Source organism: Artemia sp. Qi Xiang Cuo, chromosome 5 (assembly GCF_049724085.1).
Source record: "Artemia sp. Qi Xiang Cuo chromosome 5, ASM4972408v1, whole genome shotgun sequence".
NCBI classification, from domain to species: Eukaryota; Metazoa; Arthropoda; class Branchiopoda; order Anostraca; family Artemiidae; genus Artemia; species Artemia sp. Qi Xiang Cuo.
In genome coordinates this window covers 70,737,685-70,765,657 of record NC_142798.1, presented here as the reverse complement: position 1 = coordinate 70,765,657, position 27,973 = coordinate 70,737,685, and the positions used below count along the sequence as shown (strand labels likewise).

Genomic DNA, 27,973 nt, shown 5'->3' with positions numbered 1-27,973 from the left:
AATACTCGATTTTGGAGCCAAAGGCAGTTCACTCATGGCAATTTGAAATTTCCGCCCGTTCCATTTTGAATTGGGGCAGTAAAATTTAAATATTGTTTTTGTTAAAATGTTTTTTACTGGATATTTGAGATTTTTATTGTAAGTTTTTTTGCTTCTACTTGCATTCACTATAACACTCATAGCCTATTTTTAATAGTTCATTGTAGTTTTCAATTTTAACCTTTATTTCAGAGGTCTAGCCTATGAAAATGATAGACTGCAATAGGCTAATCAAAAATGAGACCTCTTGGCTGTTTGAAATATCAACATCTTTTAAATTTATACATGTAGTTGAGGCACGCATTCGATTAGTTGGAAAGCTAGGCTACTCACTAGCCTATAGGCTACCACCTTAAAAAGTCTTATTAGGCTAGCCAAAATGGTCAATATATACCAAATCATATTATTGAGTTAGGACTAAAGTGAATACACCATCCAATGCCTTTTTTTATGCTGATTACGAATATAATAAGCATTTCTATTGGAAATTAATTTCCGCCCCCCCCCCTATATATGCCAAGTCAGGGTTAGGTTAGGTAGGCCTATAGCCTATATAGGGGGGGGGGGGCTGAAATTCATTTCCGATAGAAATGCCTATTATATTCGTAATCAGCATAAAAAAAGGCCTTGAATGGTGTAGCCTAGGCCTATTCACTTTATTCCTAACTCAATAATATGATTTGGTAGATATTGACCACCAAAACACCCTAGAAGCTTGAGTTTTACACCATTGGATTTGTATAGATTTCTTGATAAGTACGTTGTTAGCTTGATATTTAGCCCTAGCCTATAGGCTATGCTAACAAGGCCAAGGCCTATTTCAGATAGCCTACATCAATAGGGTAAAAAACCAGTAGCCTATCCAATTAAGCAAAATTATGTAAAACTAAAACACTCACACCTTGTTACCAAAGAGGAATTGGGAAGAATTGTATATAGGCCTATCAATGAATAGCTAAAAATCTAAGCTAGCTTATGCATCAATATGGTTATTATTAAAATTTTTTAAGATCAAATACTTGAAATTATTAGGCTACTTCACTGACTTATCTACAAGGACCTCTTTTTTGAAACCAATTATTCTATTTTGATATATATAGCCTATATATCCTTTCAGTGTTTCAGTTTTATTCACGTATTAACAGAAAGCTGATTTTCTTCAGATTCTAAAAATGTAACTTATTGCTTGTTATTTATTCTATAAATCACTAATATTAAATACAGGCTAATTTTTTCTTTTCAATGGCTAGTCAAAAACAGAGACCTCATTTTTAATTTGTGCTGACAATTTATTGGTGGTAATTTCACCAAGAAGGTGGGGCTCTTGTAACTACCCTCACATTGGGTCATGTTGAAATAAAATATGGGTGGTCCAAAAACCCATCTCTATTTTTCTGGAGTGCCAAAGAAAAGTAGTCTTCCCCCAAAAAAGGCTTAAGCCTAATTTTAACAAATAGTCCTACTGCCCAGTCTTGAACATAAGGATTGATAAATTTGTTGTGGGCTATAATATGTAAAGGAAACTTGCTAGCCTAAAATAATAAGTTGAAGTAGCACCATTAGATTCCTCAGGGCTGGATTGACTAAGTAATAGGTACCTCCCCCCCCCTAAACCCTAAAAAACAACAGTTTACATATTGTAAATACAATGAAAACTTTGGTGGTCTTTTTGTGACTAGTTTCCTTGTGAAGGCACATATAAAATTTAAAAGATGTGCAAGGTGTTCTTTAACATCTCCATTGGGGTCTAAAAAGTACATTTGACCATATGAATACGGTTAAGATCATCTTAAGTGATTAGTGATAGGTTTGCTGCTAAATTGATTTTGTGATAAATTTATCCAGCTGTTTTGAAGCTTAACATATTACAACTATTTTTGGTTCAATCATTGCTTGCATTGAATAAAGTTAAAGCAAAACATGAGTTCCAGTTTTGTATTTGTTTGTGGAACTCTTTAGAGAGCAAGTGATGCCCTATAACATGCCAAACAAATTCATTTGGGAATTGTTGTTGCAGGAATACAATTAGACTAAGCAGGAAGCAGTCCCCAAGTAACTCATCTTTGTTTGCTAATTTTACTGCAGGATAATGAAGGACTGCACAGTGACTACATACAGAGTTAAAGGTCCCCAATGACTTGTAAATAACACTTTTGTAGGTTATGGCATCTTTATAGGTTTTTACTGGGTTTTACGCCACAGTTAGGTAGCATCAAAGATTATGGTTGTGCTGTTCTTCTAACATTGTGCCTAATATTTTTCTTCTGCACTTTCATTTTTGACTCTTTCTGATTCTTGCTGTTCTTTAACAGCACAGTTCTTTGTTCTTTACTGTCATTTTTTACACTTTCTGATGCTTGCTTTAGTGTGTCTGCTATTCTTACAATTCTTTGTTCTTCCCTTTCCTTTTTAACATGTTCTGTTGCTTGTCATTCTCACTGATGATTATTTTCTAACTGCAAGTTTCTTTGTTCTTGTGGTCTTATATCTTCTAACCACACATTTCTCCATTCTTCATTTTGTTTTGTTCTGTTCCTCATTGTCATATGTCTTGTAAATGCATATTTTGTAAGTTCTTCACTTTTGTTTTTGTCTCATTGTGACTCTTGCTGCCACTTATCTTTTAACAGAATATTTCTATGTTTTTCAATTTCGTTTTTGACTTGTTCTAATTGTTGGTTTTGCTAATATTTTAAATGCACATCTCTTTGATCTTTATTTTTGTTTTCATCGTTGCTTCATACATTTGTCTGTGCCTTTTGCCTTGGCTGCTTGGATTTGTCTTGTCACTTTTGATGGTCTAGGTTGTTCATTATCACCCATCATACATTTACATTTCTCAGGTTGTTTTCTGGATCTTGTCTCATTTGATGGCCCAGTTTGTTCATTTTGAGCTTACGGTTTTGACCTCTTTTCTTCTTTCTTTGTGCTCGTTTTTTGCTTAGCTTAATTTAATTTTGTGTCCACTAGATATTATGAAAATACCTTTTCAAACTTACATCTGCGAATGTGGGGACGTGAATGTACATATTTTTAAATTTGTGTTCTGCAAACTTCTAAAATGGTTTTAAAATCTATTTTTCTTGTGTCTTCAATTTTAATCAAAATAATTGCTTAACTATTTAGTCTATCCTGATTATTGTTCATATCAGGTATTTTTTTTTATTGGTTTTAGCCTGAAGAATGATCTCTCTCAAGAAGCAACACTTGTTGGAATTGCAAAGATTTCACAATTTCAAAAATCAATTGTTCATTTTGATGGCAATGCGGGGCCCCTTCAGACATGAGGCCTGACTGGTCCTAATTGCTGCAATTGCCTTTTATCCAGCCCTGAGATTCCTTATTTTATCCTCTTTCTGGTAGGCTAGGATTAGCCCCTGGGAAATTGACTGGACAGTGCCTATTCTCTGACAAATATCATGATTAAATAGCCTAGGCTAGAATCTTTTACACAAGTTTCATACACAAATACACAAGCTTTCTGATATTACAGGCTTGCATTATTTTTTGTCATTATTTTTGCAATTGATGTCAGTTTGAACAAAACAGCAAAAAAATCAGGAAACTTCTGTATATAGCTTGTGGCTATATCCAGATGTAAGGAGGGTGAGTGTACTTGTAGTGGTATCAATTATCATAGGTTAGATCTAGACTAGGAATACTATTGAATAGGCATGTCTTTTTTTTGTTAGCCTAACCTATAAATGTTTTTACTTTTATAACTTTAATAAATCAAATAATATTAACATTTTGATTACTAAATATCAGTATATGTATATTAAACTGACAATGCACATTCATTTGTGTGCAAATTATGTTCTGGCCTTGGGAAGGCATAGGGGTTTTGCACCCAACTTATGTTAATTTCTTCTCGTTTTGAGTTTGACTCGGTTATTCATTGTAGTGTCTGTTCGTTTTGGGTTTCATTTATTTATCGATGCTGATTTGTGTTAGTTTCACGCTTGGTAGATTATTTGATTTTATTTTTGATCATTTTTTGTTTAATGGAGTTCTTACTTTTCTTTGAAAAACTTATTTTGTGGAAAAAGTTTTTTTAATTAATTTCTGTTTAATTTAATGTCAAATAAGCAACAGGAAAATTTATGGAGAATAGCCTGTGTAATTTGGGCTATGTATTTGAGTATTGGGGTGGGGGGGGGCAAAGTAAAGTGATGTGCTTTTAGGAATGAAATAAGTGAGAATTTTTATGGTAGTTTTCAGAATTTTAATGTTTCCTTCTAGAGGCGCCAACCACTAAATGAAGGTTAAGAAATATAATTTTGATTGTTTGTATGGAATACCTGTAACTGCCTATCAATGCCGAAAAGGTGTGACATGGGTCAATTCTCATTACAGTAGTCCCATTTACCTTACTTTAAATTACCTTGAATCGTATTGCCGGCAAGATAAGGTGCGGATGAATCATTATTCATTATCAGATTATACATACCGTAAAATATTATCTGTCTGTGATTTGGTTTAGGGCCCAAAATGTAAAAATCATTACGTTTTTGGACGAATTTTCCAAAGATTTTTTTTTCTTTGGTCTCGTACGGTATCGAAGGTTCTTTTCTTTAATCCTCTTATCTGTCCAAGGAGTCTTTATATGAGCATGCGACTATCGCCACCAATCTTTGTCAAATTTCTATTCTTGTCACATGAAATTTTAGCGAGTTTGTTTTTACTGATAGCTGTTTTTATAGAATTATAATTTGTTTGTTTATCCTCAGAATTTAAATGTCCCATTGTTGCGTGAATCAGCAAGTAAATGTTGCAACGGTGTTTAAATTTTATCTACACTTATCTTCCCCTCTCAAAAACTAGTTTTAAGAAGACATGCGGAAACTAGAATGTCTTGCTTTTGTAATCGTTGCTACTATCTGGGAGCTAGTTGTAATTTAAAGTATGGGACCTCCAGACACCTTTTTTTATTTACTTTTTATTTTATTGAGTGTCCCTAGGTGGTATGACTCACTCTCTCGCATGATGCTTAATTCTCGCCGGAATGCAAATGCACAATCGAAGTACGATTTTAGCACTGCGACTATTGCAGTGTGTATTTTTTTACGCGGGACAAAAGTTGAGTTTTTCAACTTATGCTAAATATGTTTTTTTAATATCCAAATTACTGCAACCCAAAATTAGGTGACATTTTCGAATGGAGCCTTCCATCGGATTTGGCGAAAACCAAGTATAACGATTTGGCGAAAACCAAGTATAACGGTGAATCCAAACAACATGCAAAAGTTTTAGGGGTAATTTTGGTACAAGATTCGGTACTTATGTAGAAAGCGGTAAGTGCGCGAAAAGTGAAGTTTCGTTAATGCCAAAGTATAATCACCTACGGAACAAGTACTGACAAAACTCTTCAGAAGTGGCCCCGCGTACCTCAGCGCCTCTAGTGGTGGTAAAGCATAGCATATATTAAATACGTACCTTTTGGTACAACCTTGGTATCTTTTAGCCCCCCTAAACCCGAAAAAACTGAAGTTTAAATATAGTTCCCGGAGCGAGAAACCTTTTGTAATGCCTATCTTTATACTGCGTCTCATATAAGTACCGGGTAATGCGTCTTGTTTTCGCAATACACTTACCGCTTTCTACATAAGTACCCAAGATTTTTTGCAAACCCTTTGGAGTTCGCTTGAAGGATCTCTGCTTGGCAATAGGGGGCCGGGGGTTTGATCCAACCCTCCACAGGGCCTAGAAGTGCATAGAGATTCTGCTTTAGGGTCCAAATAATCATCCAACGAGAAGAAGGCTTGGCAATGGGGATACATTTTTTTCCCCTCCTATCTTTTTTATTTATAGTTATGAAGTATCATCACAAATAAGTAGGCAAAGTCACATCACATCGGCTATTGGAACCAGCGTTGCCATACTGCCAGTTGCTTGGTCTAAAGTTGCGCCACCTAAAAGTGAAAATGCGCCGGCAGCTCCGTTTTTCTCCTGAAAATGCGCCGAATGAACGATTTCCCCGCTAAAAAAATGCGCTGATTCTAAAAATTAAATTCGCAACCGCTTTAAAAATGCCAAAATGGTGCGAATGCGCTTCATCTGACCACTCTGATTGGATTCTTATAAACTGCGTGCATCCTTCCCCTTGCCCTCTCCTACATTTATAGTTCAGGTTCTATACCATTTCGTCAACTTTCTATTGAAAGTGCCAATTGATTACCAATTTCCAATTGATTCTGTTTTTTTTTTCTATTCAGAGAAAAAAGGAATAAAAAATGTGCCCATTGTAAACTGAACAAGAACCAATGGCACCTTAACATAAGTGTACATATTGAAGAGAACACTCGCATTGGGCCCTGGGAACTCTCCGGTCTTTTTTGTGGGCTATACTCAATAAAATTAGCGGTTGGATCTTTTGTTAACCATAAATTAAAGCTGTACCATAGTCTACCATGCCATAAGGCACGTCACCCACCCCTGAATTTTGGAAAATACCATTTTGGTACTTATGCATTTTATCTTACACACCACTATATGCTGTATCGGGAAACACTAAAGGAAAACAGTTAAACGGGTATTTGCAATAGAGAAATGGATCGCAAAGCGCGGTTTCTCATTGTATTTATAATTATTTGAAAAAAACTACGTTTTCTAAAGAGTTAAAGAGGCTGAGTTACAAGGTCGAACCTTAAAACGTACAGGGATTAGGAGGCACAGTTGGGGGCTGCCGCCCCAAACCCCCGCTTTCGCAGCCTTTAAATAAAAAAAGTTTTTTTAAACTGAAAGTAAGGAGCGACATTAAATCTTAAAACGAACAGAAATTATTCCGTATATGAAAGAGGCTGTGCCCTCCTCAACGCCTCGCTCTTTACGCTAAAGTTTTTATTGTTTAAAAAAAGAGTTGTGAGAAAGTCAAACTTTAGCGTAAAGAGCGAGGCGTTGAGGAGGGCACAGCCCCTTTCATATATGGAATAATTTCTGTTCGTTTTAAGATTTAATGTAGCTCCTTACTTTCAGTTTAAAAAAATTTTTTTTTATTTAAATGCTGTGAAAGCGGGGGGTTTGGGGGGCGGCAGCCCCCAACTGTGCCTCCTAATCCCTGTACGTTTTAAGGTTCGACCTTGTAACTCAGCCTCTTTAACTCTTTAGAAAACGTAGTTTTTTTCAAATAATTTCTGCACGTTTTTGTACAGTTTATTGCTTATTATTGCTCCTTGTAACTCAGCCTCTTTAACTCTTTAGAAAACGTAATTTTTTTCAAATAATTTAAAAAAGAAACTGAGTTTCTTTTTAGTTTGAATTCAGTATTAAAAAAATTGCTATGATGGTGAATCGAACCCGGGTTTTCCGCCTGAATGTCCGGAGTATAACCGCTAGACTATACAGATACAACAGTAATTGTTTTTTAGTATATGGAAGCTATTTTCGACGCAAGCAAATTCCCAAAAAACTTGATATTTGGTTTTTGGAAAACAGGGAAGGAGTGATCGAATTGAGCTGAAATTTCGAGGATAAGCTCCCAGGCCCTAGGAAAGCTTAACCTCTAAATTTCAGCCTAATCGGACAACGTTAAAGGGGGGCTGTGGTGGGAGGGTCCAAACTTCCGGCCCAGTTTACCCCATGAAGATAAAGTTGGAGGAAGATGAAATTTTGCAAGTTTCTTAGTTTGAGCTTGGGATAAAAAATGCGATTGCTGCCGTCTCTCTGCGACCTCTAGGACCTGAAATCGCTTAACATTGTGGTGGGTCGCCTCTTTATAGAGGCACAGGTGTGCCTCCTTGATATTTAAACTATTGTTTTTGGGGGTTTAGGGAGGGGAAAGGTACCTAGTTAAGGTTACGTTTTTAATATATGTTATGATTTACCCCCCCCCCCCCAACCCTCCCCTAATGTGCAAATATATATCCCAAATTAGTTTCTAAACTATTATATTTGCATCCTATTTTATTTCATTAGCATTAACCAAACTTGACTTCTTTCGTGTGTTAGATATAATGCATAAGTACCACATTTTTTTTGTATCTTCTTTAAAGTAATTAAAAAATTCCTGGCTCTTCTCTCTTCCTGTATTTTTGGGAATTAGTGCCCCCAGAAGAAAATACTCGCAGGAAAAAAATAGGCTAACAAATGTACAATTCTTGTCTGTACTTTCCGCTCACCTAAGAAAAAAAAATCTTCCATTACTCCTTAGTATTTTGGCTTTGTTCATTAGTCTGCCTGACCATAATCTTTTTTCAGCCATGTACGCACAGGGCCCATAATTTTCTGGTCGATTGTCTGTTTAAATGAGTTTGTCCTCTCCAAGCCCAACTAAAGTTGTGTGTACATAGCTATGTCTTTTTACGGGTAAATATTCATTTCTAGGGTTGTCAGTTTAAAAAACCGTTTGCCCTTTAATTACGATAAATTATTACGATCTTTCTTTTTCTTAGATTTTAATAATGCCTTGTATAACTCAATCATATGAGAGGCGGTCTTTACGTCTGCGCAATGCTAGCGGCGGGAATAATAATCGGATACTCCGAAGCGGGAAAGGAACAGCACGATCTCCTCTGCATTTTAGTTGTAAACGCCAGGAGTTTACGTCACTGATCCGAAAAGGCGTCAATGGGAGGAACGACCGCCTTAGGAAACAGAAAAAGGTAAGAAGCTTCGTATCGTAAAATGACGCATCTGGACATCCATATTTAAATGGATGGCTTTTGGCATAGAATTAACTTATCATGTCTGAACATGTTTTTTTTTAAAGGTTGAATCATTACTGACTTGCCATTAGTAACTAACCTTTGTTTTTGTTGTGATTTTTTTTTCGCAAGGAAATAATTGCTCAATCATAGTTGAAGGTTACTTATGCCTATTGATGTAGATCAGTCAATTCCCCTCCCCCATCTTTTCTCAACACTTGAAATTTTGTTTCGTTGTTAGTAACGCATGTGCATGGCCTCCTGAACTAAAACACTAATAACAAGATTCAAGATTTGTAGCATTCGATTCCCCATTCAACGCTGTCGACCACTCCCCCATGGGGCCAGATATAAGATTTCCTGGTACATGTTAAGAATCCAGTAGTCACACATGTGAGGTGTTGCTCACTCTGTGACAAAGATTTAGACTTTAGTTTTTGGGGTTTGAAGGGGCAAAAAAGGTACCTAGGTTAAGTTACGTTACGTTGCGTATTTAATATCTGCTCTGCTTTACCCCCCCCCCCCCCCCTAATATGCAAATATATAGCCAAAATTTGTTTTTGAACTATTATATTTTCATCCTATTTTATTTCATCAGCATTAACGGAATTTTGCGCTCTCGCGTGACAAGTACCGGTTCTTAACAGTTACCAATGAGCTATAGTTACCGAGTCTTAACAAGTACCGATTTTCTGATGACTAGCCAGGGCTTCCACCCTTGGACCAACAGACACCTGGCGATCTGTCCATAACTCCTCATTGTAGAATCTTTTCATACTTAAATGGACTTGAAATAATAATAAGAGGAAAATTTAATACGGGAATATAGATAATATACAAGCTGGTCACCAGCGCGCATAAGGTGGCCACCCCTATGGGGCCAGATATAAGATTTCCTGATGACTTGCCAGGGCTTCTACCCTTGGACCAACAGACACCTGGCGATCTGTCCATAACTCCTCATTGTAGACTTGATCGTTCTATACCTAAATAAAATTGTAATAATAAATAAACAGGGAAATTTTATACGGAAAGTAAATATAAATAATATATAAGCTGGCCATCAGCGCTCATATATGAGCCCAGAGTATATATAAAACTGCAAATATTGGTACGAAAATAAATTTCCGAGAATTTTGAAAAAAGAGCTTGAAATACAATGAAATGACGACAGATCGAAATGGAAAGCGCACCATTGGAATTGCCAAAAGCCCAACCCTGGAAGTTTTGAGTCCCTCATCCTCAGTGGTCTGTGCCCTTTATTTTGTTTGCCTTAGCTAGCAGGCTTCCGCAAGGTCGTACAAAGATGTTAAGTTGCTCATTCAAAAGCTATAGCTCATATAAACTGCTTTTTATAAATTTGTCTTGATAGCAAAAACAGAAAAGGATTTTTATTTCAAAATAAGTATTTTTTTGGCAGCAGAGCTATTACTCATAATGAAACAGAAAAAACCTCCAGACAAGTCTTTCGGTTTACACACAATATGATATAGTACGCACAGATTTTGAAAATAAAAAAATCTAAAAGAAAAAAACTCAAACGGAAGTAAAGAGCAAGGTCAAATCCAGGATTTTTTTCGGGGGGGGGTTACTAATTTTTGACTCAATTTTCGACTAATTTTACTAATTTTTACCTAGGTTTTACTAATTTTCGACTTATTTTTGACTCGGTCAAAAATTTCGGGGGGGGGGGTTCAAACCGGCCCCCCCCCCTGGATACGGCCTTGGTAAAGAGTGATTTTTTCCGCCTCTTCGAATGATTTTTCTAATTCACTTTTTCTCTCCGGACGCTTGGCTGTCCAGCTGTGGACGATCTCAAGAGCTTCCACGATTTAACAAAATTGTAGCGGCTGAAGAAAATTTTGATAATTTATTTATCCCATAAGATCATGTTAGCAGAAACAGAAGTGACTGCAATCGTGTGAATTTTAAGTATCTGTTAAGAGATCATTCTTCTGCTCATCATTAAATCAGGATTAGATTAATTTTTTTTTCAGATATGTATGGAAGAGATCAAATTGAATATTCCCATTATCCTGATTTCCATCTAGTAGAAAGAAGGTGCAATACTTTCACCAAAAACGTGAGTTATTCAATCGAAACTCACTACCTGAAGGTAGCATTGATGTATTTAAAATGGAATTCGAACAGAGACAAAACAAAAGGTTCACCCTCGTGTTGCTGCAAGAGCGCTTTTTCGGCTATTTGGAAAATAAGAGAACGAAGTTCGATAATTAAATGCATCCTTCCCTTTTACCCAGCCAGATGTTGAGCTCGAAGTGAAATTAAATGGGAAGTGGATGGTACTTCCCAGGCTGTGGGGTGTTGGAACATTAGCCTTTGGTAAAAACTGGCGTAGAGGTCAAGATTCGGTGGGCTTTTGGCATAGGCTTGGAAATGGTTGCGAAGATCTTGTATGAAATCTCTGATGTATGGTATTTCCGGTCAACGGATCCTCGCTTTTGAAACTAATTCAACGTCCCAGGCAGCACTACCGTGAAATATAAGCCAATAAGCATTTGTCTCCTGCGCCGAAACGACATCAGCTTCTGGCTGCCTGGCAATAATGATGAATTAGCAGAAAAAGGCTATCGTGAATTGGTTAGGATAATAGCAGGAGATGTAATTATCGTGAATATCACATAGTTTGCACCCATTTGGAAGAAATCTTAACTCAAAAAGAAGCTGATCAAATAAATAATCTTGTAATAAAAAGCTTCAAAAAAGTTCTAATAGTAAAACCCGCTAATATAAGAAACGTTTTTTTTCATGTTGGTGATAACAAATATACGGATGCAGACAAGTTAAAAACTTCGAAAGGAAAGAAACTGTTCTAAATGACATTTGGAGAGTCGAAAGGGCGGAAATTCCACAAAGCTGACCAAATTCAATGTTTGGGAGGATAAATATACAAAAAAGACTAGTTAGCAAACACTGGGAACAGAGTCACTATTCAAAATGTTGTCTCAAGAATCAAAATGGTGAAAATGAGTTTCAATTAGCACAGGAGCTTAGAGTTTTAAATTCCAATCTGTTGAGAAAAAAAGAGTTTATCAGCCCTTTTTTGGGCTCCATTTTTAGGCAAGCTAATATTATTTAGGTTTTATTTGTGAATTGTGTCCCCTTGACCCAATACTTCTCGTACATTAGGCCACCGTAGACCGGGAACAGACGGGTGTAAGTTTCTAGCCCTTCGGAAATAAAGTTTCTGGCCCTTTTCTAACAGCTAAGCCAAGAAAATTTTTATTTATCATTTTTTAAGTCAGTTATATAAATATATGTAATTTAATTATATTACAGATCGTGGCTGACGAGAATGCACCTGGTGGAACTAGTGTTAATTACGCTGCCTCTCCAAGAAAACTGCGGGCAGTTACAGTGACAATCGCTACTTATGATGATCAGCTCATCACGTCAGCTCCATTCAGCCTACAAAAGGATGCGAATGAACCCGAAGACTCTAAGGAGAATGACTGGAGTGGATCAGGGACCGCCTCAGAGGTCTCGCTGTTTAGTCCGAGTTATGCCGGATGTGACTCTGAAAGTGAGGAAGAGCTTGAGCCACCGGTGACAAATAGTAGTAGGCTACTCTATCACGAACAAAGTCTGGTTCAAAGTAGCTTTACAAATGGTGAGTTTTTAAGTACGTTATGGATAACGTATACAACTTTTTGTGTACGTATGGCAAATCGCTTAGAGAGGGAGTTCTTCTGTGCTAAAACAACTCTGCATTTATAGTCTTGTCATATGATCGCTTCTTGGGCAGTGCTTTCTTTAAATGTAATTTTGGTTGTAGTGACAGCTGCAACCTAGTAAAGATTGATCCACAACCCATATTAACCGAAGATTTAAAAACGTGTCTGAAATAAACTGTCCAGCGTGGAAAGTTTTCCATTCAAAGGCGATCCAGGACTGATAACTATTATATAGGTTTAACTCAATAGTAAAAAGTTGATTGCGAAAGAAACTTTTCTGTAGTTTTGGAAAAGAGCTTAAAACCCCTCAAAATGGCGGTGAATCGAAATAAAAAGTGCACAATTGGAATTACCGTTGTAAGAAACCCTGGACTGGACTCTTGTTCCCCATTTTGAACATCAAAAAATTACGTCTTTGCATGGGTAGTATGGACGTGTCTCATTTTTTCTCCATCTTTTTTTCACATTGTAACATATAGTGCCTGTTTTTGCTTGACAAAAGATATTGGGTCATAGCAAAATTGCGTTTTCTGCAATTTTATACCTTAAAATGACAATTTTTGCCAACAAAGATCACAAACGCTGGGAATGCAAACTCTTTTAAGACAGCCAATTAATTTTTTATGGTTTAAAGCCCTAAACTGGAGGTTTTGAGCCCCTCACCTCGAAAACAAGGAAAATTGCATTTTTTCCATGGTTAGCAGTGATTTGTCTCCTTTCTGTTTTTTGTTTTCTTTTTTTTCCTTTCTTGTTTCATTTCTTTTCATTTTAAAAGTTGTTGTTCATATCTACATGCTTTTATGAATCCATCTAAATAGCTCCATCTTAATAGTGCTATATGTCAATAAGAACAGCCGTTTTTTGTGCGTCTTCTGAAGTAGGAAGGCTGGGATGCCCAACAAGGGCATCATCGTAATCTCTGTTGTTGAAAACCCTTAACTGGAGGTTTAAAAATTTCCTCTCTTGTATAATCCACCCTAGTAAGTGAAATTAAATATTACGTTTTGAAAAGAAACTGCCTAGAAATCATTAACTTAAGTTCAATTTCATGAAAATAGTTGAATGTTTTTCAGCTATTTCTCGAAGATAGCACTGATAATATGTCCCTCTGATTCTTTATCTCTGTGAGAAAGTTGTATATATCTTGTGAAAAATGGGGGGGGGGGAGCAAGTAAAACTATTGTTTAATCTCCTATTTTAGCAAAAACTAATGTTAACATCTTCAGTTTCATCGCCTAAGCTAGACAAAATCTTTTTGCAAGGAAAATTGTGTGTATTTAAAAAAAAGGACAAATGAGCAAAATCAATTAAAAAAAAACAACAAAGTTTCTTACAGAAATAAAGAGCGAGGTAGAAACTTATCACGAAAAAAAATTGGCTTTGCAGATTACGCAAGTTATACCTACAAAACTAGTTCAAATAAACCGACTTGTCAAATTTCTCAATGTTTGTTGAATAGTACTTTACTGAGAACTGAGCTTGCTTGAGTTTTGTTGAGATTTATAATTGTATGCTGACAGCTATTGACATCTTGGCCGGTAAAAGACTACTGAGAGCCTTATAGGTTACTCATTTTGTTTTATAAACTGCTTAGGGACTTTTCCGCTCCTAATTCTTTTTGTTATTTAGAATTACACAAATGCTAGATATATCTAGTAGGTATATTTTGGGTAATATGGAAAGAAATAATTTTTTTATTCGTTTGAAGTTTCAACTTTGCTCTTTATAGATTAGAATTTGAAAAAAAGAAAGAAAAGCTGCAAAAAACCATGAAATTATGTTCCTTTTTTTTTTTTTTTTTTTTTTTATGGCACTTGTATGATATACCCCCTACCTAATATTCTTCTAATAATGTTCTCTGACGCTCAATCCTAATGAAATGTACCAAAGTAAGATAAAAATATAATACTTTAGAAACAAATTTTTGCTATATATTGCACATTGGGGGTGGGGGGTGGGTAAGGTATAGCGGGTATGCATGCCTAATGTGTTAGGTACAATTGTTCTTTATTATGTAGTAAGAATTGTTTTCTAACTTCACACTGTCCAATTTTTTTTCACCTTTTCTTCCATGCCCCAAACAGTTTTAAAATTTAGGTTAATATGGAGATCTTTGAATGAGGTTATAAACGTAATTGAAATAATAAATGTAATTCAACTTTTTTTTTTACCTAGGGTTTTTTTCTACGGCAGTTTCTATTGATTTCTCTTTTGAAGGGTTCAACAGGTGGAATTTTAGGGATGACATCTCGTATGCTACTCCAAGTGGAAGTGCGGGCAAAACTGTACCAAAAAATAAGCACGTTTCGAGACCATTCGTGCTATACATGACGTACGACAAAAGGAAAATTAAATAAAATAAAAATGACGTACGAAGAACAAGGCAAAATAAATAAGCAGCAACAAACCAAACGCAGGTCACTATCATTCATTGGATAAAATGAAAAGACAAAGTGAATTAAACAAAAAAGTTTCATTCGTGGTTTGTTTTATTGTTAGTCATATTTGTTCTTTCTGTTCAGGTAACTTAAAAAGTTCCATTTTTTTCTTTTGTACTGAGAACGGCGTTGCGAGTATCTGCTAAACATCTGCTCTGTCTCATTGTTTTATTTACTTTATCACTTTATTTGTTTATCTCTTCGTTTTGTTCACTTTATCACTTTGTTTGTTTATCTCTTCGTTTTATTCACTGGCCTAAAATCACCTTTGTTTGGTTTTTGGACGATTCTTGTCACGGATTGAGGTTTCTTTAATTTGAGTTTTCTCAGTGTTAAATGGGCTAGGGTTCGTTATAAATTAAGGGGCAAACTAATAAATAACGAACTCTAGCCCATAGTAACCAATAATTTAAAAACTTGTTTGAAATAATTGTCAATTGAAGATGAGTCGGCATTTGAAGCTTAATGGTAAAGTTTATTGGGAACACAAATCTCGAGCACAAAGTTCGAGAAACGGCCTGAAACCAGACAAAAATGGTGTGAGACTGAAATGAAAACTGCACCATTGGAATCTTCATAGCCACAAATCCCATATTGGAGATTTACCATCTCCCATACAGAAAAGATCAATATTTCGCATTAGGAGCAATGATGCGTCTCCTTTTTTTTACATGTTAACAAAAGACTATTTTAATTTCAGAGGAATTGAACGATTCTGAGAAAGAGAATTATACAGATGGCAATGATTGTATGTCAACTGAAATACAGCTAAGAATAACACAAGCCATAGAAGAGCGATTGAATCAACCCCAAGATGACGACTGGGATGTGTTTGATCCCTACTTTTTTATTAAAAACTTGCCACCTTTGACAGCTGAAATGAGGATGAGATGCCCTGCCTTGCCTTTAAAAACTAGGAGCAGTCCTGAGTTTACACTTGTCCTTGATTTGGTACGTATATCATTGAAGAAGCCCACAATGTTGGCATATGGGGAATAGAGATACAGACTGGAAACTCGAATGGTTTTCGAGACACCATCTTGTATATGTCAGTAATTCTGTAATGCCATATATACATTCCACCTTAGCTTTAGCTTATGACTCTTATTTTGGCACTAGTATGATAAACTTTTTGCTTTATTTATCTCAAGTTGACAATGCTGCCATGACTGCGACACAAATAGTTTCTAATTTCTATAAGAGCTATGTTAAAGTGCCAAAGATTCTCTTTTGTCCAGTTTCTTTTTTCTTTGAGTTTACCATGCATATACCTATTTGGTTTTTACTTTTAGTGTTTACTTAGACTCAACTTTCTATTGTTATTTCAATGCATTTTTTACGATTCTGCTGAGACTCTTGTCATGATTTTTTTATGCAATTTTTTGCCATTAGGTTTGTTTTTGACTCCTATTTTTCATGCTTTACCCAAAAATTATAAGCGCAAAAAAACAATCTAGTTTATATACTGAAAAACAATTACCAGAAATCAGCGTGAGAAAGAAACACTTAGATGAAGAACAATTCATTAAAACTAGGGAAAAATCACGAGAGGTGGCAATGATGGGCCTGACCTTTATTAATACTTTCAGTCATTAAAGTACCAAGGATACCAAAATAAAAGCACCTTGTAACTCCTGGTAAAAATTTTCCCTTGGTTGTTTCAGAACTATGAAGTTTTTAGTGCAGTATGACGGTTTTGGCAGGGTTATCTCGTTAAACTATGAAAATAAGGAAAACTAATTTGTTAAATTTGAAAACGTGAACATTCAAACATTGGCCGTTCATCGACTCCCAAAGACAACCACACCTCCAAAGGAAACCAAACATTAAGCTGTTTGGTACATTACATTTTTAGCTTATTTTTTTGCTGATTTTTTGACCGTGTCCTTTTTTTTCATTTGGCACCACCTATTTCTAAAACTGCATAAATGTGTAGGGAAGTCTGTTTCGTTTGAAATTGAATTTCGATATTTTTAAATTACCTAAGAATATATATGACTGTAAAAATTTGTGCTTAACCGATTCAAATAATCAGATTCCATTGTCACTGTCCTTAGCACGTAAAATGATAGATTGTTGGATTTTTTCAGGATGAAACAGTGGGTCGTTGTTGTTTGGCAGAAATGGAAAATGTAGCTTTTACATTTCTAGTTGATTTTCAGGAAACAAACTGCGCTAAACAGTGATAATAAATAAGAAAAAACTCATTCGTTTAATTTTTATAAATTTTATTAAATTTGTATTATGTATTTGTAATATTTGTTATATATATATATATATATATATATATATATATATATATATATATATATATATATATATATATATATATATATATATATATATATATATATTTATTGTATATATTTGTAATTTTATTAAGTTTTATTTAAAATTTTATTAAATTAAATTTCAAAGGAATTTTTTTTTAATTTTTATAAATTTATATAAATTTCATCCGTCAAAATTCAGGCGTTATCAATCCGTTGGCTCCTAAATACGTGTAAACTTCTTAAAAATCTCCTTTAGCTGTTTAGCACTATTTGTTTTTAGCTTCTTTTTTCTTTATTTGTCACCCATGTTTCTTTTTAACCTTGTTGTAGCACAGTGGATTGATGCTCTGCTTGGCAATACGGGGCTGGGTTTTCGATCCCCGCCGCAGCAAGGCTAGGCAACGAGCTTGCTACTTGTCCCTTCAAAAAAGACCCAGCAGCTGAAACGTCGATTCGACGCCCTTTGCACCAGCAATGGCTCTTGAGAATATTCATCCTTTTTTTTATCCATGTTTCTTTTTATTTAAATTTGACACCTGCTATTGTGCCCACTTATAATAATTAAAGACACAGATATATTTATTTACATGCTCGACATAGCACTAAGAAGCACTAAAACTGAGCTGTTTGCAAGGTACATAAAAATTGCAAAACAGAAACAGAATTACGATTACTTCGTGCTGTTAAACAGATCCGTGAAAAGGGGAACAAAAGGATGCTGATACCGCGTTGAGCGGCAATAAATTGGTTCCAATTTGTTCTGTCTTCTGGTGCATGTGCTCGGGGAGGATACACTTGTGTTTGTGAATAATCACACCTGTCGTTTGTCTCATGACGAAACATTGGTTCATTGTAGATTGACAGGATTGGGCGATGTAACTTTTACATTTCCATTCGACTCTCAGTAAATAAACTGCATTAAACCGTTAAAATAAATAAGGAAAATCTATTCGTTAAATTTGAGAGTGCATTTAATGCATAAACATTTAAACTTTATTAATCCGTTGATTCCTAATGACAGTTGAAACTTCAAAGGAAAGCTACATCTTGAGCTGGTTAGCGCGATATGTTTTTATTGATTTGCCACCCGCGTTTTTTTTTGTATTTGAATTTGGCACCTGTTAATAATAATCTATGATCATTTTCATTTTTGCAGGATGAAACACTGGTTCATTGTAGTTTGGCGGAATTGGACGATGCAGCTTTTACATTTCCAGTTGATTTCCAGGAGACAACCTACCAGGTATTTGTGCGAACTCGGCCTTTTTTCAAAGAATTTCTGGAAAGAGTTTCTCAAATGTTTGAAGTAATCCTTTTCACAGCTTCGAAACGTATATATGCTGATAAACTTTTAAACCTGGTGGATCCTCATCGAAAGTGGATTAGGTAAGTGTTTGCCAGAAAAGTAAATTAGAACTTTTTTTAATGGCGAAATTCGTATTTTAGGGACGATATAGATATTTCTTATATTTATAGAATTAGTTATACCTAGTACCAGGCGACCAAACTTCACTTGCTGAAAAGAAAGACAGTTCTTTTACTCTTTTGCAGCAAAACGTGTTTCATATGAATGGCGTCACAAATACATAGACGTTAAATAAGGATCACGGATAAAGATCCTCCAGAGCCATTGCTGGCGCATAGGGCGTCGAATCGACGTTTCAGTTGCTTGGTCTTTTTTTACAGGGACAATTGCCAAGCTTATCGCCCAACCTTGCTGCAGTGAGGATCGATCCCTGGGCGTCACAGATCATCAATCCATTGTGCTGCAACAAGGTTAAAAAGAAACATGGAAGACAAATAAATAAAAAAATCTTGCTTTAGGGGGGATCGATCCCTGGGCCTCACAGAATATCAATCCATTTGGTTACCACAGACGTTAAATAGTATTTAACGTCTTGCTGCCACTGCTGCCGTAACATTATTTGTGGAACAGCCGAAAACCTTTCAGTGTTCAGTAGTAATGAAATAAGTGGGAAGCTTGAGAATAAAGCAGTGATTCTAACAAACAGGTTTTCATGTATGGATATACGGAAAGACAGCAAAATTTTGTTTTTGGCTCTTGGAATGCTAGAGTTCGTGCATATACGAAAAAAAACTTTAAAGTTTTTGGCTTCACTTGATTTTCACAGGAAAACAGTGACTGGTGTTATATTTGTTGATGTTCAGTCAACTATATTGAGGAAAAATCTTTTAATTATCACTTGTGAAAATGGAAGTTTTTGTTTTTGGGATATATACAATTAGTCTTGCTGATCTCAGTAACGCGCTTTATATTTCAATTATAAAATTTGCGCGGAAAAGTTCATTATTTACATAATTTCGTTCCATGAAAACATCCAATAATTATGATTGTATAGTTCAGAATTGAATAAACTAGAGAGTAAGACCAGTAAACAATTGAAAACAAACTGGCTAGGAGAAGGCGAATAATAATTTTAGGATAAAATATGATGCCATTAAGCCAAAATAAGACCAAGCGGATTTGAAACATTGTTGTTCTGAATAAGAAAGATATATTTTTGCAGCACTAAAGCAACTGCTGTAATATATCAGCTAAGGAATTAAAGTTAGTTGATGAATGTTCTGAAGAATAAAGGGGGGTTATAGCTTTGTTGCGGCATCATTATTTGAAAATAGTAAAAAAAAGATTTCGTTCACTTTGATACTGAACTCTCAAAAAGTTTCTTATAAAAATAAAATAATATATTTTTGGAATATTTATAGTTACTCATGGTAATTAGAAATGAGATTATTAGTTTCCTAATTAATATACTGAAAAAAATGGGTGTCTTTTTTCTTCACTCAAGTTTTAGTCCTTTGCCACAGTTTTATTTTTTTTAGACTGACTTTTCTTCTCTTTTCTATGTGAATTCTTGGTTATTATTGGTTCTTTTGTAGGCACCGGCTGTTCCGAGAGCATTGTCTATGTGTCAACGGCAACTACGTCAAAGATTTAACCATTCTTGGCCGTGATCTATCAAAAACAGTAATTATTGATAATTCTCCTCAAGCTTTCGGATATCAGGTAAACATTATATCAATATTTGTTACATTTTATTAGTTCGTAATGTGACCAATGACTGTTACTTTCGCCTATGCGAGTGTGTGATGTTTGAAAATATTACTGCCCAAGCAAAATTCTTCTAATTGGTGTATTCTGTCCCATCTATTGACATTGAAAGTTTTTTTTTAGATTAACACTTTTTTGAAGGTTTCATGGTGATTTTGGCGATCGAAACATGTGTTGTATTTAAGTGCTCCTAGTTACCAGTTCCAAAAACATCTGAATATGCTGAAACATAAAGATCACTTTCCGAGAATAAGTAATGTTTTGGATTCTTATGGAAAAGACTCGTATCCTATAGCAAAGTCTTTGTAAGTGACGAAATATTTATGGCTAAGAACATCGACAACATACTAGATTGCTAGTTAAAACGAAATCACCTTCTATTACAGTGCCCAGTAACTGAATGCCATAGAAAGAAACTTCGTTATCTTATTCGTGTAAATAAGCTTAAAGACTATCATGATCTTCTTGGCGGCTCATCAACCACTGATTTATGAAGTTCTATTCAAAAGACTCGTGAACAACTGATTTATGAAGTTTCATGAAAAGACTTGTAACCTATAGCAAAGTCTTTGTAAGTGGCGAAATATTTATACCTTACCTCAAACCTTAGTTCTTCCTTTGCCTCCAGAAGCACATAAGGAGTCAGTGAAGAGCTTCCAGTCGTCTCGGTAACTGTGTAGCAGCGTGAATTTCTTCGCATTCTGGGATTACGCTTGTGTTGGTGGTACGTCTGTCTCGTTCTTATGTTCTACGATGTGTGTTTTTGGCCTTCCCCGTCGTCTTTTGCGCTTTGGCTGCCTGGGCAGTCTGGGCAGATCATTGGGCAGTCTGGATACTGACATGTGAACAACATTGCCTAGATGCCCCCATCTTCGTTGTCTGATTGCATCAGATATGTCTGTCTGATTGGTATATAAGCAATGTCATCTAATTTTAATTTTCCCGAAGTGGATCACCTAATGGCATCACAGAAAAAGTGCTAGCAGCTTACAGTTTAGCTGTAAAAATTGGTGTTCTGGGAGTAAGTAGTATGCGTGTAAGATCGTGCTTTTTAAGAGATAGAGTCCATAAGAAGTTCACAGTCTTGAAATAAACTGAAAGCTGAAGCTAGCTTTCTTGATGATGATCTTTTCAAATAAGCCATCCATCATTCTCTCTTATGCAGAAATGTAATATAAACGTTAAAAATGCATTGCACATTATCATTGAGTGCATTTTACCGGATCAAGATCCCAAATATTTTATCATTTCATTATAGTGCTATATTAATGGTATTCTGATCTAGCATTGCATAACTTGATATTTTTATAGGCATAACTGAGGGAAAAGAAGAATTTGTATGCCTTCTGAAAAGAGACTTTTCACTCATGTTCAGAACACAATATTTACTATCATCTTTCATACAATCTTGTAACTTCAAACTAGGGTTGCACGTAAGTCATTTTTGAGATACAAGGTTTGTCCCATTGAAATGTAACAGCCTGCAAGGCATCAAAATATTTTAGTTTGTTTTTCTTATTATTCAAAATAGTCTGGTTGTGAATACATACCGGAGGAGATCGAATGTAAAATGTAATGGGATTATAATTGTAAAATGTATGCCAATGTTTTTTTAGGGAAGGTTTCTTTTGACATATCTTATACAGGGGGTCACCCAGTTTCACCACCCTCAATCCCTCATACTTTATGCTAATATTTGAATTTCGCTTAACTGAATGTGTATTAATAGGCCTACGTAGCGAATACAACCAGTTAAGAATTGCAAGTGTTTTCATTGCTTATGGCCTTTCAGAACATTTGAATTAAAGTTTTTATCACGTAGAGCAAATACGCTTAAACAAGTAGATTCATTCAAAAAGCATTTAAAAAAAAAAGAGCAAAGAACGCTCATATTGTGTGAAAACACTGTTTTCTGCTTTTATTATCCCAAAACAATTCAGTTTATTCAATTCAATTTATTGGAATAAAAATAAAACAATATCAATAAGAATAAAGATCCTAGAAGAGAACTTGTTAAGGACCAAATAAAAGAAATAAAAATTAAAGTGACACTGAAAAAAAGAAAGCAGAATAAAACATGCCGTGAAATATTATTGAGTTCTATGCCTAAATTTCCAATTTTTTTATTTTAGCTGGAAAACGGAATCCCCATTGAGAGTTGGTTTTTTGACAGGAGTGACCGCGAACTACTTAATATAATTCCATTTCTGGAGTCATTAGTTAATTATGTAAGTCTTTTTTTCTTTTTAATGTTGTAGAAAAAGTTGGAAGTCTGGACAGAAAGAAGTGGTATACCCTCTGCTGGTTCTCCCCCCTTTTAAGGACTATAATCAAGGTGCACCAACTCACGAAACCGAGGTTGGGCAAGCGTTTTTTCGGGGATTTTTTTTTTTTATAAATATGTCAACACGTGATTCGATCCCAGTTTATAAAGGTATAATCAGTGGCGCCAATTCAAAAATCAGTGGCGCCAATTTGCCCCACTGGGTGGGGCAAAGATTTCTTTTCATTTTTTTTTTTTTTTAGTGAAGATCCAAAAAAAGATGTTTTTCAAAATATAGCTTCTTTAATGAACGAAAAGCAACGAAGAAAAAAAAGAAAACAAAAGGGCAAAAACAAAAAAGAAAAAAATTGAAGAAACAAAAGGACAAAAAACAAAGAAAATTTATTTGAAGCAGCAAAAGGTAAAAAAACAAAGAAAAAAATGGAAGAAACAAGGATAGAATAACAAAGAAAAAAAATTGAAGAAAGAAAAGGACAAAACAGTAAAGAAAAAAAATTGGTGAAACAAAAGGACAAAATAGCCAAGAAAAAAAATGGGCGAAACAAAAGGATAAAACCACAAAGAGAATCATTATCTTCCAGCCTAGTGGTTTTTCCTTTACAAAATTTACCGTAAAACTCAGCATAAGTGTGTAGCAAAGAGGCAAACTAAAATTTAAAATTATATAAGTAAAAGATTTAATTTAATCTGGGAATTCTGACTTGAAGTTAAGCTGAGTTCTGAAGGGGTCAGTAAATTTTATAAAGTAGAACGGCTAAGCGGTATCGTGGTGAAAATTCCTGCATGTATGCCTGATTGAAAGAGAAAATACCTCAAGTCTTCTTGGAAAATTTTGAAAAAAGGTACTCCCTTGAATACCTGTAAAAAAAAACGATTCCAGTAGGAACTTTTACCAATGTATAAAAAGTAAAGTAAGTAAGTAATCAGATTAATGACGCTTCTTGACTACCAAGGCTAAAAAACTTACAACGCAATATTAAAACTTAAAACGAGCAGAAATTATGACATAATGGGGGGGGGGGTCCCCCCTCCTCAACACCTCGTTCTTTACGCTAAGATTTAAATTTTGTCCCAACTCTTTAAAAACGACTCCTGAAACACAAGGGTCGTTTAATTAGAACAATGAGTAACTTTTGTTTAAATGCAAATAATCGGATTAACGGCGCTTCTTGACTACTAAGGTCCCTGCGACGGCCCTGCACGGTGTTGAAACAGCCGGGATCGATCTCTGGGTCCTGTATTACCAAGCAATTCAAACTCACGATCTTCTAGGCAGGTCATCAACAACTGATGAGAATATGACAGTAATTTCGACAAGAATGGAATTTTTACAGAAGATTTCAAGGGACAAGCCCCTATAATTAACCTTTTTATTTCAATGGTGTTCATTCAAAGTGCATGATCCTCAAGTCACGCCAGTGAGCAGGAGGATTAAATTTCATCATCACAGCCAGTGAAAAAAGAAGAATGCTATTCAAATATTTCGCTTCTGATCCTCCGTCCAACCATCCTCAGTGCAAAATTAGGAGTAAAAAATATAATAAAATAATAAGTTTCGTGATTTTACTATTAGGAGTACTTTTACTCTAAATTTTGCACGGAGGACGGTTGAGTGGAGGTCTTAAGCGTAAATATTTGTGTAGTATTCTTTTTGTCATGAGTGTAAGGTGAGGAATTATTGGCCCTGTTCCTCCATCCTAATCTGCTCAGTTATTCACTTTTAACTCCTTATCCTGAAGTTCCTATTTACTATAAACATTTTCCTTTCTTCCCACCTTGTCCGAGGATGTTTTGCTTTTTTGTTCCCTGCTTTTTTTTTTAGCAAATATCACTATTTTTGGTAACTTGTCATCTTTAATCTGTACAACGTAACTTAACCACCTTAGTTTCGCTATGTCCCGCTATGGTGAATCTCTTTGTGGATGGAAGATGTCTAATAGATGTAAACCAATAAATGTTTTAATTATGGAGCTCTGAAACTGAATTATTTCTATTTTCAAATTATTTCTTTTCCAAGCGGTGCTATTTATGCAGCAACAAATAAAAGACTTTTGAATTTTATAGACACCATTTAAGGCTGTTCAAAATACGTCATCTCTTTTTGGGGAGTTTTCGAAAAACCTAAAACGTCATAATACGATGACAAAAATTACTTTTAAATTCCTTTTCTCTTCTCTTTTGAGAACCTCTTATTCTTTGCTCATGCTTGCACGCAGAGGAAGAGGGAGGAAGTTATACCACCGACGCTGGTCTAAAGGACCTCCTCCTTTAATCTGGAGAAAAAGCTGGGCTAGGATGTATTTTTGTTTTTGGACCCCCCACCCCACCCTCTCGGGAGCAATGTACACTTAAATGTCTTATGCCTACTCCCAATTCTAGTTTTGAGGATGGAAATTGTCGACAAGGGATCCTAAAAGAGGATGATGAATTCAGTCCCCCCCCCCAATTTTTTTGAAGTGGTGTTCTTAACAGAAATATATACAAATTAAATATAAACCAATTTAAAACTATTTATAGAAGCTGAATTATTAAAGTAAATGATAAGAACTGGGAAACGCAAGAATACTACATCATAATGAATGTGTAAAAGTACTAGAATAACATTAACACTAATTTAAATTATTTACTGAAATATTTTAGTGCATTCTCTTTTGTTCTTAAAAAGAAGTATATATTATTTTTTTCTTTTTTTCAGAATCAAGATGTGCGTCCTATGATTCGTAATCGTTTCAAGCTCTTCACGTATCTACCGCCTGATTAATCTCTTCAAATATCTGTTGTCGCTTCAAAGCGAGTACAAATTGATTTGTTTTCTATTTTTCTCTTTGTTATTCATTTTAACTTTGTTGGTATTTAGTTACTTAGGGAACACATGTCACGCACATATTGGCTCAATTTATCACCCATTTGTTACCTAGGTTCTCATATTCTTATTGTTCTTTTTTCTACTCGTCTCTGGAATTCTTAAAACTAGAAAAAAGAAGAAATTGAAGACACGTTTTTTAACTGTATCAATTTTACTCCAGACTATAAGAGGAGCTGGACTAACCGGAGCAAAAGGGTGGGCTCCTGAATTTTTCCTTGTAAAAATCATAAAAAATCAAATATTGATGAATATGACGAGATTTTATGTGAAATTTGCTTAACATAATAAGGAGCGCAGGCAGTTCATCCGTCATAGTAAGATGAGGGGCAGACTTCAACATGGTTAAACTAATTTCATTTAATGGATTATTTTTGGTGTTACACCAGGTTATCTTTGGTTATCTTTACACCAGGTTTCTATTAGTAGGTTATCTTTGGTATTACATATACCACCCCCTCTAATCGTAAAAAGTAATACTTACAGGAGCGTCAATTTCCCCCTCCCCTGATTTTGACTGTTTTGGGTATTTTCATTGAATTTTTCCTTGTAATGTAATTGAATTTCCTTGGAATTTTCATTGAATTTTTCCATGTTTTCCTTGCATAAGGAATTTTTACTTATGCTCGTGAATTTTTCCTTTTAAAAATCATAAAAAGTCAAAGATTGATGAATGAGACGAAATTTTTGTGTGAAATTTGGCCTAACATAACAAGAAGCGCAGGCAGTTCATCCATTTGATGAGTTTATCTTATCAATAATAACATGACGGGCAGACTTCAACATGGTTAAACTAATTTCATTTAATGGATTTACGACTACAAGTATTCAAAGCTCTCTGTAGGTACTGTTGACATTGTTTTAGCCAATCATTATCAGAACCAGAATCTTAAAAAGTGAAAGAGCCACTGCCTAATATGCATAATCATTATTCTATGTAAAACAATGAAAAAGTCATGTTTTGAAATAGTTTATTTATTATTATTATTTGAAACTTGTTTTACAAGTACCATAAGCAATTATCATAAAAGCCTCGTAAAATTGAAAACAGCCTCCTTCATACCTTAAAAGTCGCCTTAAAACTTCTTATAAAGATAATAACTTAAAGGTGATGAATATGAAGATATGTTTATGTAAAATTTGGCTTAACTTAATGATGAATACACAGCAATTGATGAGTATCTGTGCTTACCAATAGTTACAAACTGGGCGGAGCTAAACAAATTTAAACTAATATTATATGATGGATTAATACTTTTAATCTATTTCAGTATTCAAAACTCACATGGGCTATTACTCGTATCATTTTAGCCAATTGTCATTAGACGCAGACTTAAAAAAAAAAACAGCACTGCCACGTCTTCATAACCATTAATGTCAAGCACTGAAAAGGTGGTATTTTGATATTAATTGTTTTATTATTACAGGAAACATATTTTACAATTCAATACCTAATTATCTTATAAGTACCGTAAAATTAAATACAAATGTAGGGTTATTTCATTCAACACAAGTGTGATAATAAGACAAAGCAAGTCCATGTTCTGTAATCGGTCAAGATACTGATTCTTCATAAAAGCTAAAAATTCATATGTTTAAGCTTTTATATGGACTCAATTCTATGCATTGGCTGAGGTATTGCAGCAGTTGCTACAGTGCTCTGAAAATGTCCAACTTCTTTTCGGAGAAAGTGTATACCAAATTCACTGGGCTTTGTTTCAACTTATTGTTTTCACCTATTTTAGAAAGTTCCCTTATTTGCTTCTAGTTGGAGTTTAGAATTGCAGTTTCACAACTATAAAATACGGTTCTATCTGGTTGTTGCGTCTTTGATGACCTGTTTATTCTTGTGACTTTTGTTACCTTTTTTTACCCGAAAGATTCGTATAAATGAAAATGGTGTGTACTTTTTGATATTTACTTTTAATTTACCATAGAGGTTAGCCTTTTACCTGAAACTATTTTTGTAACGAAGATTAATATACCTAGGTCGTATAGTTTCTTTTTGAAAAAAGTAGGTCATAGCCAATCCGATCAAAACTGTTGACGCTAGAAAGTTGATTACACACGCTTGCGTGAGTACGCATGTACGTTGTTTTGTCGATGTAACATACTCCTGCTATCTTTTTACTGATAAAAAGATAGACAAAATAACTTTTTACCTAATGTTACAATGCTATTTTTGAAACAAATATTAATATACCTAGGTCGTATATTTTTTTTTTTTTTTTTGAAAAGTAGGTCATAGCCAATCCGATCAAAACTATGGACGCTAGAAAGTTTCCAAAATAACTTTTTACCTGATTTTACAATGATATTTTTGAAACAAATGTTAATATATCTAAATCGGGTTTGGCGTATTCCCCACGCGGAAAATTTTCTCACTTATAAAATTGAGTAGCCAAAGAGACATTTGGGCAAATAAAAAACAGAAGATAAGAAGGGATTCTGAAAATTCTACTTAGGGATTATTCCAAAATATATGTGGAATTACACAATTCGTGGTAACGAACTGTAAGTAAGGAGTGATTGGCCAATAGTAACCAAACTAAAAAAACAAGTAATTTTGATTACAATAAATATATCAAAAGAATTATTTTTTTCATTGTTATTCCAAATATATAAAGTTCATTAAGTTTAATATTACACTTAGACCGTCATGAGCC

At 34.8% G+C, this 27,973-nt stretch overlaps 1 protein-coding gene and 1 pseudogene across 1 annotated transcript; both read left to right on the top strand.

The window, feature by feature from the left end:
* Positions 1–6: 6 nt before the first annotated feature.
* LOC148952467 (CTD small phosphatase-like protein 2-B) lies at positions 7–27,703 on the top strand. The gene is made up of 8 exons (XM_089089905.1): positions 7–138; positions 8,430–8,639; positions 11,982–12,312; positions 15,515–15,765; positions 18,244–18,473; positions 19,989–20,115; positions 22,293–22,388; positions 25,140–27,703. The coding sequence occupies exons 2-8, from the start codon at positions 8,439–8,441 to the stop codon at positions 25,203–25,205; spliced, it is 1,302 nt and encodes a 433-aa protein (XP_088946031.1). The 5' UTR covers positions 7–138; positions 8,430–8,438; the 3' UTR covers positions 25,206–27,703.
* On the top strand, positions 10,438–11,518 carry LOC148952468 (phenylalanine--tRNA ligase, mitochondrial-like; annotated as a pseudogene).
* Positions 27,704–27,973: the final 270 nt, after the last annotated feature.